Source organism: Rhagoletis pomonella, unplaced genomic scaffold (assembly GCF_013731165.1).
Source record: "Rhagoletis pomonella isolate Grant_MI unplaced genomic scaffold, Rhpom_1.0 Rhpom_scaffold_00009, whole genome shotgun sequence".
Lineage (NCBI taxonomy): Eukaryota > Metazoa > Arthropoda > Insecta > Diptera > Tephritidae > Rhagoletis > Rhagoletis pomonella.
The window spans coordinates 36,584,213-36,600,930 of record NW_023458563.1 but is presented as its reverse complement, the minus strand read 5'-3'; the positions used below and the strand labels follow the sequence as shown (position 1 = coordinate 36,600,930).

General features: G+C 39.6%; 1 protein-coding gene across 1 annotated transcript in view; it reads left to right on the top strand.

The window, feature by feature from the left end:
* The window catches only part of LOC118745764 (calsyntenin-1-like), a 152,991-nt gene that overhangs the window by 82,239 nt on the left and 54,034 nt on the right, over positions 1-16,718 (top strand). The window contains 1 exon segment of the mRNA XM_036479417.1: positions 5,947-7,159. Coding sequence (XP_036335310.1) covers positions 5,947-7,159 — 1,213 coding nt within the window.

Here is a 16,718-nt window from a genome sequence, read left to right as displayed (position 1 = left end):
TCTATGTGAGACTGCATTTTCAACAAATGCTTACATAAACAAGTAATTTTTAAGCAAAAAACAAAACCGACCGATCGATTCCCATATAAAAATTTACGATTGTCATTAATCTATTCATGGTCCAATGATCAGATTTAAACCGAATTGGAATGGGAACACCTGTGAAGTAACACCTTTCCTTTAAAAAAAGAATTATAGTAATCGGGCAACGTGGTCCAAAGTTATGCAGTAACATATGTACATAAAAAAAAATATATAAAAATATTCCGACGAATTGATAATTATTATTAGTTATAACCTTATTATTATTAGTTATAACCTTCTCCTTTTTGTGAAGTCGGTTAAAAACAAATACACCAGCAAGCTTTCAGCGTCAAATGATTTCAGGGTAAAATTGTCAAATCTCCCAATAAACTAAAAGGAAATAATGAAAACATCTAAACAATTTCAGTCCTTACATTAAAGCTAAAGGAGCATAAAGTTTTTAATGTGTTTTCTTGTTTTCGTAGACATTTGAAGAGTAGGGATGCCGCGAAATTTTTTTAGCACAACAAGGGTGCCAAGATGAAAAATGTTTTGGAACCCCTGCCCTAATGCATTCCATTGCTTCACCCACATGATCTCTCGATTTAAATTTTTCCTAGAAAGCTGATATGGAGCCTTTCGCTGTTGTATTTAAAAAATGGTTTTAAATGTACTTCGGCTGTAGATCTAAAGTATATAAATAGCTGACGAGAGCATCTGTTTCTCGCATTATAATATACGTCGTCATTGCGTTAGGGAGCCGTAGGAATTTTTTCATAAAATATGTTTGGAGGCTGTCAACCTCGTTAAAATGCGAACCTCCCCAAACTTGCGTAGCTTTGCATAGTTCTGCATACAGCCAAAAAAAACTTCCATTTCGTTTCGAGTGAGGCTTTTGCACTTCTGTCTAAATACCATTTTCGGAGTCATTGTTACATCTAGGTAACAGTACTCTTGAACGACTCTCAGTTGTTGTCCATTAATTAACCAATTTTCGTCGATTCCAACCTTTCTCCCTCTTCTGAAAATTATCATTTTTGACTTATCCATACTGACTTCCATGTTCCATATATTGCAGTACTCGCCCAGTTTTCTCTGCACTATATTTATATCGTCTGCCAGGATCACAATGTCATCCGCATACATAAGAAGTCGTATATTGATTTATTCTATCCAAAGTCCTCATCCTAGAAAGTCATGCAAGTCATTGAGGTATAGAGCAAATAGCAGCGGAGAGAGAAAATAACCTTTTTTACCGCGGAATGCGTTTCGAAATCGTCGGATAGCTCGCGATTTATGCAAACTGCCGCTATTGTGTTTTTGTACAATCTCAATAAATCTCACCGCTTTAGGAGCCAAGTAAATAATTTTTATATCAGAGATTTGTGATCCGCCTTATCAAATGATGCCCTAAAATCGACAAAGAACGCATATACTTTTTTGTTCTCGCTAAAGTTCAATTGTACGACTGCCGAAAGGTTATGTATGTTGTCTGCAGTAGAGTAGTTCCTCCGAAACTCATTAATGAAATTATTACTTCCCGATCGTAAATATAACCTCTCACTTAATATGTACTCCCATAAATAGTTTCCTTATGCAGTTCATAAACGATATAGTTGTAAATGCTCGCAATACTTTTGTCTCCATTTCACAAACGTCTCGTCTATTTCACATTCGTCATAAATTGAATTATAGGTTTTAACTGTTTCCTCTAGAAATATTTGGGGAGCATGTTTTAGATACTCATATGGTACGGTATCTTCGCCAGCCGCCTTGTTCGGTTTGACTTTTCCCAACACCGCCTTTCCTTCTTAAATTGTGATTTTTGCATCAACTCTATCATCTGTAGTGTACATCGCCGCGTACTGAATGTCATGCGAAATCTGATGAGGGTTTAGGAGAATCTTAAAGTGATATCTAAGAAGAGATTCTGATACAGTCTATCCTCTTATTTCTCGTGCTACTCTCCACCAGCCGTTGCTGTTTTTAATACTATCCATGGTACGCTGTAAACGTCCATAATAATATTGCCGAGCTTTTTAACATATGTTTTTATATCTTTTGAACGCTTTTAAGTATTGTGCTCTACTCGTGTTATCCCAAGCGTTGCCATACGGCCAGAGTTCCTTATAAGCAGTTTTTTTTTTTGCTTGTGAGCATTTGACAGTAAACCACTTTTGGTTTTGTCTTGATGAGGTCTACCGCCTCCCCAAGCCATACACCAAGCTCTCTAACTTCGCTCTCACGTTTTCAGCCAATTGTTCTTTGTAGCGTTCAGGCGACTTTTCCTTCCAAAAAAGTTTTGGTAGGCCTACAACGTGTTTGTCTTGGTATCTCTGTGACTTTTAATTTTATACTCAGCACAATAGGCAAACTTAAAGTATCTATATGCCAGTAGTGCCTGTGATACGGCGCATACATCATTTACTACAAGCGTAAATTCACCCAATTGGTCACCACCCCATAATCCTCAAACAGTTGAATAAGCTCTTTACCTCTAGCGTTTTGTGTTGTGTCCTTAGACTTTCTCTCTCGCGGTGGGATCAGTATAAGTATTGTCGGCATATTTCTGTAAACTTCCTCTCCTAATGTTCATGACTCCTATAAAAATCGGGTTAATCAGCTCTTCCTCTCTAAACAAATTCTCAAGATTTTCGTAGTCGCGTTTCGATTTCGCGGTATTTAGCCAAGACCTATACATATATAAACCTTGGTATTAAGCAAATTTCTGCCGGTAGCCGGTGGTCCCTTCTTTTCAAAATTCCTCCTAACACATATCAACATACCGCCACTTTCTCGACCATGTGTTTTTTCCTTCACTGCCTAAAAATTTTTAAGAATTTATTTCTTTCCCCATAACTACGTGAGTTTCAAGAACAGCGAACATTTAAAAAGATTTTACATATTTAAACAAATTTCAGTATAAAATTTTGTTTTCTAGCCCATGTACATTATATGACAATTTTGTTAACTTGTCTTTTTTAATAACTGCATCGTTAATGCAAAATATAATATGATACGAAACTCTTTCTCTCGTGAGAGCGCTGTAAAAGGTGCATTTTTATAACATCCCCCAATATTGCCACATCAGCGAAATACATATGGGGAGAATTACTGAGTGAATTTTGGTGAACTTTTTCATTTAACAAAACAAGCAAATGTTTTGGAATTTTAATGTCTTCTTCATTATTTATTGTTAAAAATTATCATTTAAAATGTGTTTTCTTCAAATCGTTATCTTTAAGCAAGATTTTGTAATGTGATTGCAGGAAATCCATTGAAATTAATTCGGCGCGTTTTGTGTGTATCAAGAGCTCGCTATTTTGCTTGTCAGCTGTTCAGTCCAACTTTATTTGACAGTGCTACAAATTCAGAAAACGAGTTTAAGCTACTCGGAAGCAAAATGAGAGAGTTTCTTATCATGTCATCCTTGCTCAATGCTACAAGTATTGCTTGCAATTTGTTTTTTTCTTTTACTTTTTCTAGCAATATTCCATAGCTTATATGTTCTACTTTGAAGCAATATCCATATAAATTTTTCAAAACTACATCTGCTTCCTGTTGGCCACACATCAGGATTCTCCTTCTAGAACATTCGGTTGCCTGCGACGTTTATAGGATCATCTCGTACAGAAATTTTGTCTGATTTGTTTTTCTGCAACAAGCAAAAGTAAGAAGAAACTAATATTTGTGATCATATGGTGGAGTCAATGTCAATGTTACTGTGGCTTGTTAACATTTTATTTTTAATATTTTTATTGAGCTTTGTACCACGATTGTTTGTTAGGAAAAAATGAAAAAGCAACAAAGTCTAAGCGGTAGAAGTTATAGCAGCTATTTCGGAGATCACCACAGCTCCTCATCAGTCTTCTTTTTTCTATACTTCAGCAGAGATCGAACCTGCGTAATCGAGTATAATCTATTTAAAAAGGGGGATGAGAGTTGTTAGTTATCTCGAAAATAACTTTCAGTTTAATAAAAACAAATTAGAATGATTGAATGGCTTTTGCCTACAACTTACAAATTTACTGACATTGTAAGAGCATATCGGTTAACTGCAGTCCTTATTTTCGTGCGGAATCATAAAAGGCCTCGAACAATTACCAAGATCTGGTACCTAGTTTTAAAGCATTTAAAAAAGTATTTAATAGGTTTTGGTTAGAAAAATATTATATTTTCGCGTGTAAGTGAGTTAAAGAAGGCGTTTTTGGTTTAGTGTATAATTATTTATTTCTTTAATCACGATTAAGTAAAAAATGCATTGGAAGGCACATCATTGCGAAATCTCTTATTTCAACGCCTTCAAACCAATAGATTAGCTGTTAATTTAAATCAGTGGTGCACACGGGAGTCTCCGGGAGCTACTCGGCTTTCACAAAAGCGTTCTATATTGGTACAGTTTTTTTAAGTTACTCGTCAGCGCATCAGTAACATGGCTGACGATGGTTGTATCGTCACTTTTACTGACGATGACGATATTCAACATAGGGCAGAATATTCATGAATTAAATAGAAAAAATTTAAAACGCGAATTTATTGCATGAAGAGAAAGGGTGATAATAACCTAACCAAAGGCATGTGAAATGGACCATTTTAAAAAGAATTGGACCAGTGGACCAGACGAAAAGAAATGGACCAAATTTGGTCCATTTGGACCAAAACGGCAACTGTGGTCGTGTGTGCGCAGCTGCTGAACATATGCGCCGCTAGCAGTCGGTCAGTTTGCGTTTGTACTTCATGCTGTAAGCATCACATGCCCGAGCTGTTTTGCTGAGTACACACATACAGATACAACAAGTAAGAAAGTCTAAGTTCGGGGGGAGCCGAACATTAAATACCCGGCGCAAGTATTTAATATATGATTTTCACGTTTCCGAAAGCTACCACTACATGGTAAGCCGAAGTGTATCAATTTTGAGTAAATTAGCGTCCTTAAATTTAGAAATATTGAAGTTTCAAGCATTTCTGTAATTTGCCGTTATATGAAAAGCGGCCTCAATTTTAGTCCGATTTCAATCATTTTCAACGTTTTGCTTTTATGTGGCAAACATAATAACCATACCCAGTTTGGTACAAATTGGTAGAACGGTTACCGAGATACATATATGTGATCAAAAGTAGGCGGTGCCACGCCCATTTTCCAAAATTTTATCATAAGCGTATTTCTTGGTTAAGAATTTTTGCAAGCATAAATTTTGAATAAATTAGCTTTAATATTTACTGATTTATCGAAGATTTTGCATTTCTCTAAATTACCGTTATATGGGATGTGGGCGTGGTTATTGTCCGATTTTAAAACTTTTCGGCAATTTGGTATGGTGTACCAAGGCCAACAACTTTGCCAAGCTTGGAAGTAATTGGTGCAGCGGTTACCAAGATATACACATGTAAACATAAGTGGGCGTGCACAAGTGCGCTCGGGTATAAAAATGTTGCGCTTGTATTGGGAGCTCTGCCAACGCTGTGCACCACTGATTTAAATTAACGGTGTCTCCAATGTCATTGATTTATTTTCCGTTATACGGGGTAAGTATAATGTACTTCTCTTTCAATTATTGAAAACTCATTTAAAATAGGGTAAATAATTTAGTCATTCAAGTTTTAATGTTGTTTACATTCACGTTAGTGCGTAGACTCGGAGAGATTACTTAGTCTACTATCAAGAGTAATGCAAACAGCTTGTTGTTGAGGTAAAAGGCAAACTTCTCAATTTACCACAGGGGTTCAGTTGTTTTTTTAATTATGTCGAACTCATGGAATTCCCAGCTTTGTATAATTGTGTAACTTTTCACTGTACTCAACAAAGTTACCGGACTTTCCATTTCTCTCACTTCGGAGTTTTATTTTTTTGAGGTCAATTCCCTTTAGCGTCACTCAGATTTGTATGTATTTTTACGCATCTAAAATTTATTTCTCTTTCAGACAAAACACATTTCCTTCGGCTGCGATCGAGACATCACCAACTGCTCCACGGGTCTCTCTTTGATTGACTTACTGCCCCGTAATGCTGAGTGGACAAAAGATCTGAGTTGTGATGAGGGATTCGAACCAGTTTTTCATTTCGATGGCTCAACCGGCGTGATTGTGCCTAATGCTTTGATTACACACCATGACTTTTCGACGCGCTCGTTCAGCATAGTCACCATTTTCAGGCACTACAGCCTGGCGACCGCCAGCAAACACATCAAAGAGCACTTGATATGTAGCGCTGATGATCACAGAATGAACCGTCACCACATGGCGTTATTCGTTCGAAATTGCCGACTGATTTTATTGCTGCGTAAAAATTTTAATGATGGCGACCTAAATATTTTCAGTCCTGCCGAGTGGCGTTGGAAGATTCCGCAGGTATGCGACAACGAGTGGCATCACTATGTGCTAAATGTTGAGCAATCATCTAAAGTGGAGTTATACATTGACGGCGTGCGGTTTGAGAACTCCGTGGAGGACCGCCACAGCAATCCCGAAGTGATAGACGATTGGCCACTACATGCGGCGCACGGTGTGAACACGACCCTAGCCGTGGGCGCATGCTACCAAAGTTCGGAAACCCGCTTGAAACACGGCTTCAAGGGTGACATTTCTGTAATAAAAGTATCGCTCAATTCGGTGCAGTCGCCAGAAGACGTCCGCTGTGGCACCAACTGTGCCGAGCATTTGCTGCCACCACCAGAAAGTCTGCTAGAAGCCGACTCGCAGGTACAAACCAATGCGCAAATGAACGAAATCTATATTGAGGGTCAGAGTATAAGCAACGTAGAACAATTGCTGCAAAAAATTCAATACATCAATACCAAAGAGAGTCCCACAATCGGCCGAAGAAATATTGAAGTGCGCACGACCCTGATGTGCATCAACCAAAGCGCCACGCGACTACCGACTATTGAGACCTACATAATGGTGAATGAACCCGGCCAAATGGTACTGGCAGGGCGGTTAGCCGGTAACAATAACGCCATTTTTAATAGTGTCATGAACGTTGGAGAGTTGAAGGATAAATTTGGGACAGTAACAGACACACCATTTGCTAAATTGTCGTCACCGGTAACTAACGCACCGAAGGATGTTATCAATTCAATGGAGCACAAATCGTTGGATGCTCACAGCGAGGAAAAAGCCAAAATTATAATAAACGGTAAGCTATATCGTGCAAATGTAAAATCGACCGATGGTCCTGATAGGTGGGATTAAGGCGGTTACCATAGACACACTTAGACCATGGTATGATAATTGCTAAAGTGAAAAACCTGTCCGTAGTTTCACAATCGCCATATGTAAGTATCAGAAAACTCCTCAGAACTATTTAAAAATAACGATCCAATGCATTTGGGCTGTAGCAGCGCAAAATCTGGCTTGTCCAAGGAAAAGTGGAGAGATGATTCCACCTTACGTCCTGTAAAATGCTGAAACACTGAATATTCGGTGTGATATTAAGTGCTACTGCTTGAGTACACATCGAAAGATCCCTTGACCGGAACCGGTCCACCATGTTAAAGATAGTAGGCATTCTCTACTAGCTTTCTATTCAGTATATTCAGTCTATGATTACAATCTTACAGACTAGATAACAGATAAGACAATGATAATTAAAACTAAATACTATAGATTTAGATACACAAGTAGTTATAAGAGAAATTAATAAATAGACTATTTGCATATACATATTTCTCGCCAACGAAAAATCAATACTTAGACCTTTGAGATCTTGTTAAATTCTGCAAGAGCACGGAAAATTTACCAACAGCTATATCATAACCAAACATAAGCAACTGGACAATTCTTCTAGTTTCAAGAGTTTGTAAGTTAATAAGCTTACACCGCGAATTACAAGATGGCATCGGGTCATCAAAATTGAGGGAACTTAAAGCAAAACGAACAAAGTTGCTTTGCACTATTTCGATTCTGGTGGCATATTAGCCGTCCATATAATAGAAGTGTACTAAAGAGATAAATAACGCTTTCTTAGAGTAGGGATCCTTAAAGTCGTATGCATATTTATTTACTTCTTTGTATAGTCTACAGAAAAATGTTTTCTTACAAACAAGCGAGATAAAAAGATTTAGATATTTAAGTATGTATGATATATTACAGAGTAAAATAATTATACATATTCATTTGTAATAATAATAATAACAATATAAAATAGCAAGTTGGGTAGCTGGCGAGGCCTAGTCTCCAGTCTATTTTTGTGTGTGGCGGGCGGAAATACTTAATTCCCTCTCCGCGCTGTGGACAAGCTCTCATGGTTGGAAAGGCCGAGTTTCCGCTCCATGGTTCCGAAGTCATTACGTTATATGTGAGGCAGGCGGAAAGGCCTAGTTTCCGCTCCGCCCTGTGGACGAACTGTTGGGCTTGGTCAGAAAGACCGAGTTTCCGATCCATGCTCGTATTGTCTTAAGCGGTCGCGAAAATATACGAAGCTGTTACAATTATACTAAGCAGTCATAGATATTGTGTAATTTTTTCGTTCCCGGTTAAATATATTAATTTATTTATTTAACATGTGAGGAAAGTTTTCTTTATTACAAAACGCGATTCAGATTTGTCGAAGCAATCATAATGCTTGTTAAAGTCTTGGCATAAACCACAAAAAGCATCATGCATTTTTAAATTTTGATTTACAAATACTCAACACAATAGGTTTAAAATATCTCGAGGGTCCTGCAGGAGTACAAAAATTTATCTCACTCAGTAAAAAGGAACTACTGCCCATCCCGTTCATTAGTTTAATTAAAAAAAAGGACCCTAAGCATCTCTCTACGACTTTGAATGTCGGCAAATCTATAAGCTTCAGGCGATCTTTGTAGGGTGGGAGATTTTTAGACGAGTCCCAACGTAAATGTTTTAGGGCAAATAACAGGAACTGTTTCTGCACTGATTCGAGCCTGTCACTATGAATTTGATAACTAGGATTCCATACTACAGATGCATATTCCAAAATCGGTCTTACTAGAGAGGTAAAAAGAACTTTAGTGACATAAGGATCGTTGAGCTCCTTACTCCAGGGCTTAATAAAAGCCAACACTTATCTAGGCCTAATCACGCAGGAGTTTATGTGAGACTTCTAGTATCTTCTAGTTTCGGATCCATAGTTACACCTAGGTCAATGAAATTGGTTACTTGCTCAACATTGTGGTCAGATATCATATACGAATTTGAGTGGAACGATTTTCTAGAGAAGAACATGCATTTACACTTTTTCAAATTGAGTGACATGGAATTGGCTTCACACCACTAGAAAATGCTAGTTAGGTCAGCTTGCAAATGCTCCCTATCTTCTGCACTACTAATGTACTTAAAGAGCTTAACATCATCAGCGTACATTAAGCATTTCGAATAGCTCAACACCTTAGGAAGGTCATTTATAAATAAAATAAACTAGAGGGGACCAAGATATCCGGACGTGACATGTATTTCCCGAGAAGTACAATTTTCAAAAATTACTCTTTGTTTGTTTCTATCTACTAAGTAAGAAGAAAGCCAGCTGAGAATAATAGGAGGGAAACCAATTCGATCAAGTTTATATATAAGGGTTGAATGTGATAATTTATCAAATGCCTTGCTGAAGTCAGTGTAAATCACGTCCGTTCGTAGATTGTTCTAAAACCCATTAGATACATAAGTAGTGAATTCAAGTAGATTAGACACAGTTGACTTACCTTTGAAAAAACCGTGTTGCGATAGGTCAATAGCAGAAGTAATAAAGTGAGATAGTTTTTCCGTAACGATTGCCTCAAAAACTTTAGGAATAGCACAAAGCTTCGCAATTCCTCTATAGTTTACTATGTTAGTCCTACTTCCGTTTTTATAAAGTGGCAAGATAATCGAATCCTTCCAGGAAGATGGGAAGACACCCTGTTTTAGGGAAGCATTAAAAATATTTGTCAGAGGCTTATACAAATGTTCTGCACAACTTTTAACGACACTTCCTTAACAGGAGGAATGATTTTTACTGAAAATATGGCGTATGGAATTGCTAAAATGTAAGTCATTATCTTCAGCATTCAGCAAATTATCTTCGATACCTCTAACCTAAGTTTACTATAATCTGCAGTTTTAAATGAGTAACGCTCCGCCCTTCTAGTGGTGGGTGGTGAAAATCACCAGATGTAATCAGAGCATAACTACGCGCTACTGTGACTTTGGAAACGTCATCCACAAAACCTAAATCCAGACATTTACCTAAATTATTACTAATAGAGTTGATCTGGTAAAGACGTAGGTCTGAAAGATCGTTCAAAAATTTATTGAAGAGATCACGAGAGTAATTTGGTACTGAAATACCATCTATTACATTCCAAGAAACACCCGCAAGACCGAAATCAGCCAGGACAATAACAGTGTCGGAGGGCTTCACCATGACATGTAGAGAGGGTAGTAAGGAGGAGTGTTTTAAATAAACAGAAAGGCTCGAGTTAAATGGTATATAAGTAGCAACAAGATAAGTGTTTATAAGTGTTATTAGAATGATATCTTATTCGAACGCAGAGGAATTCAGCTTCATCGGTGTCAGTGAACTCAATTTCTTCAGAAGAAAGGTCAGTCTGGACAGCTATTAAGACGCCTCCACCTTTTTTTTATTTAAACGGTCATTTCGAAGCACTCTTACTTAGGACACAAAATTTCAGAGTTGAACACATTCGGCTTGAGCCAGGTTTCAGTAAACACCAATACTTTGAGGTCAAAGTCATGGGACTATAAGTGTAACCTCGATAGCTTTGTGTTCAAAACTCTCACATTTTAGTAGTAAATGCTAATGGTGAGGTTACTTACTAATTTTTTTATGCCGAGGTGGAAGGCGGAAATTGAGCCAAATTTTGCCCTTGCGGTCTAGATCTAAATTCAAATTCGCGAATGAAAGCACCGCTTGGCCAAAAAGATGGGCTCATTATTCAAAACAGTCTTCGGATATGTCTATTTTGAAAGAAGAAATGCTTCTTTCTTAGGCGAATCTGAACTTACGTACATGCAACTCATATGCTTTTAGCTTGGATGTTAAATACCCCTTCACATCATCGACAGTGGTATCTTTTGAGAACCTAGATGCAAATACCGATTTTTTGGAAGGAACAACGACTAATTCCCTCGGGACGGGGTTAACGTAATCGGTTTCAGATGTTGTAGGGGGTTGATGTGCAGATGTGGAGTTTTTGGAAACAGCAACGATGGTTTCAGATGTTGTAGGGGGTTGAGATGTAGCTGTAGAGTTTTTGGAAGGAGCAACGACTAGTTCCTTCGGGATGGTGTTGACGCAATCCGTTAAAGTACAAAACCGCGTATCGTCGTTCTGCAAAACCGCGTAACTAAAATTTTTTGCCAAAAATTTGATTTGCTCACAAAAGCTCTTGGTTCAATCCTTATTCATTCTTCCTGAAATATACTAGTCAGAAATGCGATTGCTTTATAAAAAAAAGAACGATTTTGAAATACGAATGTTTTTACTCTCTAGAAAATAATTTATGCGACCTCACATACGCGGTTTTGCATTATCTTTATACGCTGTTTTGCATTTTGTTGATACGCGGTTTTGTACTAGTATAAACGATGATAAGAGATGTGATTAACTACTAACTCAACGAACTCTTTTATGGAGGCTAACCTAGTGCTAGAGATATTGTTATTAGAAAAAAAAAAATGTTTGAAGATTTTGAGAAGGACATATGAAAGCATTTATTAATATTTAAGTAAAGCTGGTTGATATTACACCAACTGATCAGGTTACTCAGATCGTGTTGCAGAAAAGAAACATCCGACAAGTTTAATTCTACAAAAAAGTTTGAGGTTTGAGTTAAATTTGTAATAGGAGCCGATGTCATTTATAAAAATAACGAACAAAAGGGGTCCTCGGATTCTGCCTGGGGGGAACAGCTGATGTTGCCACAAAAGAGTGGGATATACAGTTTTCGGCTTCAACAAACAACGTCCTATTAGACAGATAATATTTAAATCATTTTAGAAATGCAGAGTGAAAGCCGATAGACTCAAGTTTAAGCAATGAGATTGAGTGAGAGACCTTATCAAAGTCCTTCGAAAAATTGAAATGGTATCCACCTGAATACCATCTTTGAGAGGTGATACACAAAATTAAGAGAAAGATGCCAAGTTAGTAACAGTGGAACGCCCGACAACAACCTGTGTTGGTGCTCAACAATTCTCTTCATATGGAAACATAATTTCTCCTTTATAATTTTATTTCGAATAGCTTAGAACAGATTGTGAGTTTACCTATAGCCTATAGTTAGCAATTGTAAGCGACGGTAACTCTGCAACCAACGTGAGAGACGGCAACACTGCGACAACTGTCAGTGGGTAGATACATACGAACGAGTGGGAAGAGAGAACGAATCGCAATCGTCGGGTAGAACACGCAACATCGTAAACTCTAAGTATTTTTCTCTAATAATTAATTTAAGTAAACCATCCTGCAGTTTTCCTTTGTGAATCAGTTTTTTATATTCAAAATAAATATTAAAATCTAAAGCGTGTTCTATAGTTCAGAGTGGGATCAGAATCCACTTCGCAAATAAACGTGTGTATTAGATTTTTCTTTGCATGCGCAAAAACGTTTGTGTGTGTACCACGTACATACATACAATTGTTCGTATGCGCAGCAACTGCGCAAAGACAACGAGCAAGCATTTCTTGGCATAGAGTAAAACGACAACGAATTTGCCACGAAAAGTTTTTCGGGCACAGCGGCACAACAACGGAACGCAGAGGATTTGCAACGAAACGGCTACAGACAAATAGGCAACGACACAACGCCGGCAGTGGCGACAGCAAAAACAAAAAACAACGAATTTACGAAAAAATGACGAAAATCAACGATTTAAAGGTAGAGCAATTGAAGAAGTTGCTACGAGAGAGGCAGTTACCAACGACGGGTACACGCGATCAATTAATACAGCGACTCAGCACATATGAGGCAACTGACGAAGTAGACGTTCAAGATGCCAACGTTTTTTGAAGAGGCATCCGATACATCAACGATTTCGCAGCTACAACAAGAAATGAAGCAAATGCGTGAATTGATGACGCAGCTTTTACAAGCGCAATGCACTGCCACTGGTTCGAGCATATCGCAGGTTGCGCAGGGCACAGCAAACGACACCGTGCAGAGCGCTGCGAACGCTGACAGCGCAGCATCAGTCAACGGAAGCGCAGCCGCACGAAATGAAGACGAGAATTATTCAGCAAACACTGAGAGCGCAATGACAACATGCAACAATACAACTACACGCATTCGAGGCAGCGAGTATACTTCAACGAGTGGGACTATGCGACACGCGTCTGTAAAAGAAATCGCAAATACCCTGCCGGAATTTGACCCAACGAACAACGCAAGTATTACCGTGGAGCAATTTATTGATCGAGTCAATAAAGTAGTAGAGGCGTATCAATGGGATGACAAGTTCGTATTATTGGCTGTATACACTAGATTAAAAGGCGTTGCACGTATGTGGTTGGATGCATCACCCACATTGCATACTACATGGGCTGATTTTGTTAGCGCTTTACAACATGAGTTTGGGTCAGTACAAGATGAAGTGGAAATTCACTTTGTTATGTCCAACGCAACAAGACGACCAAAAGAAACAGTGAAGGAATATTGTTTCCGAGTTTCAGAATTAGGTGTTCGCCACAAACTTAGTGAAGCAGCAGTTATACGTTATACGAGAGCAGGTTTAAAACACCGCGAACTTCAGCATAGCATAGCAGCTATGAAATTCACAACGATGAAACAGATGCGAGACGCACTAGAAGACTATTTTTTTTAATCGTGGAGGGTTGAGCGAACCACAAGTGAATCATCTAGATAAACGAGATGATGTCAAGGCGAAATTAGGCGGAACAACGAAATAAATGTGACCAAGGTCGCAATTGAAATGTTACAATTGCAAAGAGCTTGGGCATTTCTCCAACAAATGTCCACTACCGCAGAAACGTCACCGCTGCGTAACGTGCAACAAAGTTCATCCGAATGGTGGTAATTGTGACAAAACGACCGCAACGTCACGGAAACTTGGGGCAACGAACTTGGATGGATGTTTCAACAAAATCATCTATATACAATCGAAACCATACATCGCTTTTATCGATACTGGGAGCCAGTGTAGCATCATTCGTAAGTCAGTGGCCGAAGATATAAACGCTGAACGACGTAACTGCTGTATACAAGTAAAAGGAATTTGCGGAGGTGAACGTATGTTCTACGAGGCCATAATCGTGGACATGGTTATCGACGAAGCTGTCATCAGGGCGCAGGCTTACATCGCTGATGACGAGTTAATGCAGCACGATGTTTTATTGGGCCAAGACGTCATCATCAACACCAACGTTACGATGAAGATCGAGAGTGGTCGCACGCTTTTTTGAAAATAAACGAGCAATAAAAACGACGGTAAAATCCGATAGCGAATTTTCCAAACTTTTGTATAATTTCAGCAACGCCAGCGAGCGAGTTAAAATGCAAGGTCTTCTGGAGAGCTACTTTGATGTGTTTTCAAATGGGTTGAACGGCATGGGAAAAACCGACGTAGTTGAAGCTAGTGTCGAACTTGAGAGTAACCAAATCGTATCTCAAGCACCTTACCGCATTCCGGAACCAAAACGAGACATTGTGAACAGCATGGTTAACGAGTTAATGGAACATGACATCATTGTGAAATCCACATCGGAGTACGCAAGCCCTGTCGTACTAGTTAAGAAACACAACGGAAGTGATCGACTATGTATCGATTACCGACGCATCAATAAGCTGACCAAGAAAGAGAACTTCCCGGTCCCGAACATCGAAGAACGGCTGCAAGAGGCTAAACGTTTCCGGTACTTCTCATCGCTCGATTTGAATAGTGGCTACTATCAGATCGCAATGGCCCCCCGATAGTCGAAAGTTTACAGCGTTCATCACTACTGATGGGCTGTACGAGTTCAAGCGCATGCCGTTTGGGCTCAAGAACGCACCAGCTGTTTTTAATCGGCTCATGGCAGAAATTCAGAAACGGGTGGAGAAGGGCGACATGCTCCACTACATGGACGACATTCTGGTTTGCAGCAATTCGTTCGACGAGATGTACGTTAAACTCTCACGCCTACTACAAGTCTTGCGATCGTGTGGGCTCACGTTAAACGTAAGCAAATGTGAGCTGTTCAAAGAAACAATAACCTTTTTAGGACATCAGCTACACCCCGCGGGCATCAGTCCAGGCGAAATAAAAACCAACGCTGTTGCAAAATTTCCGACACCAAGAAATGTTACAGAAGTTCGCAAGTTCTTAGGCCTCAGCGGCTACTTCCGAAAGTTTGTCCCTGGTTACTCCATAATCTCCGAACCGTTGCGCAAACTGTTGCGTAAGAATACCGAATTCGCATGGGGACAGCAACAAGACTCAGCCTTCGTGAAACTAAAACGCTCACTGACGTCGAAACCAACAATGGTGAGCTATCGCATCGATGCCGAACACGAATTGCATACGGACGCCAGCTCCATTGGCCTCGCAAGCGTTCTGATGCAAGTAGAAAATGGACAACTCCAACCAATCGCCTATTTCAGTCGCTCCACCACGGAGAATGAGAAGCATTTTCACAGCTATGAGCTTGAAGCCCTAGCAGTTGTGGAATCACTTGAAAGGTTTAAGTACTACGTCTACGGAAAGAGAATAAGAGTCATCACCGACTGCAATGCTTTGCGAACGACGATGGAGAAGCGGGAGCTCATACCACGCATCGCCCGATGGTGGTTGAGAATCCAGGATTTCGACATCGAGATCCTTCACCGACCAGCCTCTCGTATGGAACATGTGGACGCGCTGAGCCGTGCACCTTATGAAGATGCTCGAGAAATGGAAACCACTGACCTCAAGATCTCGAGAACGATCATCGATAAAGCCGATTGGTTATTTAGTATCCAATTGCAAGACGAGAAAATCAAGCACATCGTCGACGAGATGCAAAATAACAGAAACTCAGTTCACGCTGATTATGCCATCCAGCTAGGACGTTTATACCGGAAATACAACGATAAGTTCCTGTGGGTCGTCCCTAAACAGCTAAGATACCATGTTTTACATGAATGCCACGATAAAGCAGGTCACATGAGCGTTGACAAAACGATAAAGCGCATACTCAATCTGTTTTGGTTTCCTCGCATGCGCAACTACGTGAAGAGCTACATCAAGTCATGCGTAGGTTGTGCCCTTAACAAAACTCCGGGTGGACGACGAGAGGGTCAATACCACTACGACAACGTCAAGCCGATACCCTTCACGACCATCCACGTTGATCATTTGGGTCCATTCCCAAAGTCTTCCAAGCGCAACGAGCACGTCCTGGTAATCGTCGACTCGTTTACAAAGTTCACTATCATTCGCGCCGTGAAGAGCACCGCAACCAGCCATGTAATCCAGGTGTTGACAGAAGTCACGGGATACCTTGGAATGCCGGAACGTATCGTCTCCGATCGAGGAACGGCGTTCACCTCGAAAGCATTTCAGAAGTTTTGCTACGACAATAACGTTAAACACGTCCTCAACGCAGTGCGTACGCCACGCGCTAACGGGCACGTCGAGCGCACGAATCGCATCATCTTGTCCATGTTACTACCTACCGCCGATGATGAAAAAACGATGGGACGATAAGCTACGCCAGATTCAGTGGAGCATCAACACTATGCCCAATAAGACGACCGGATGCAC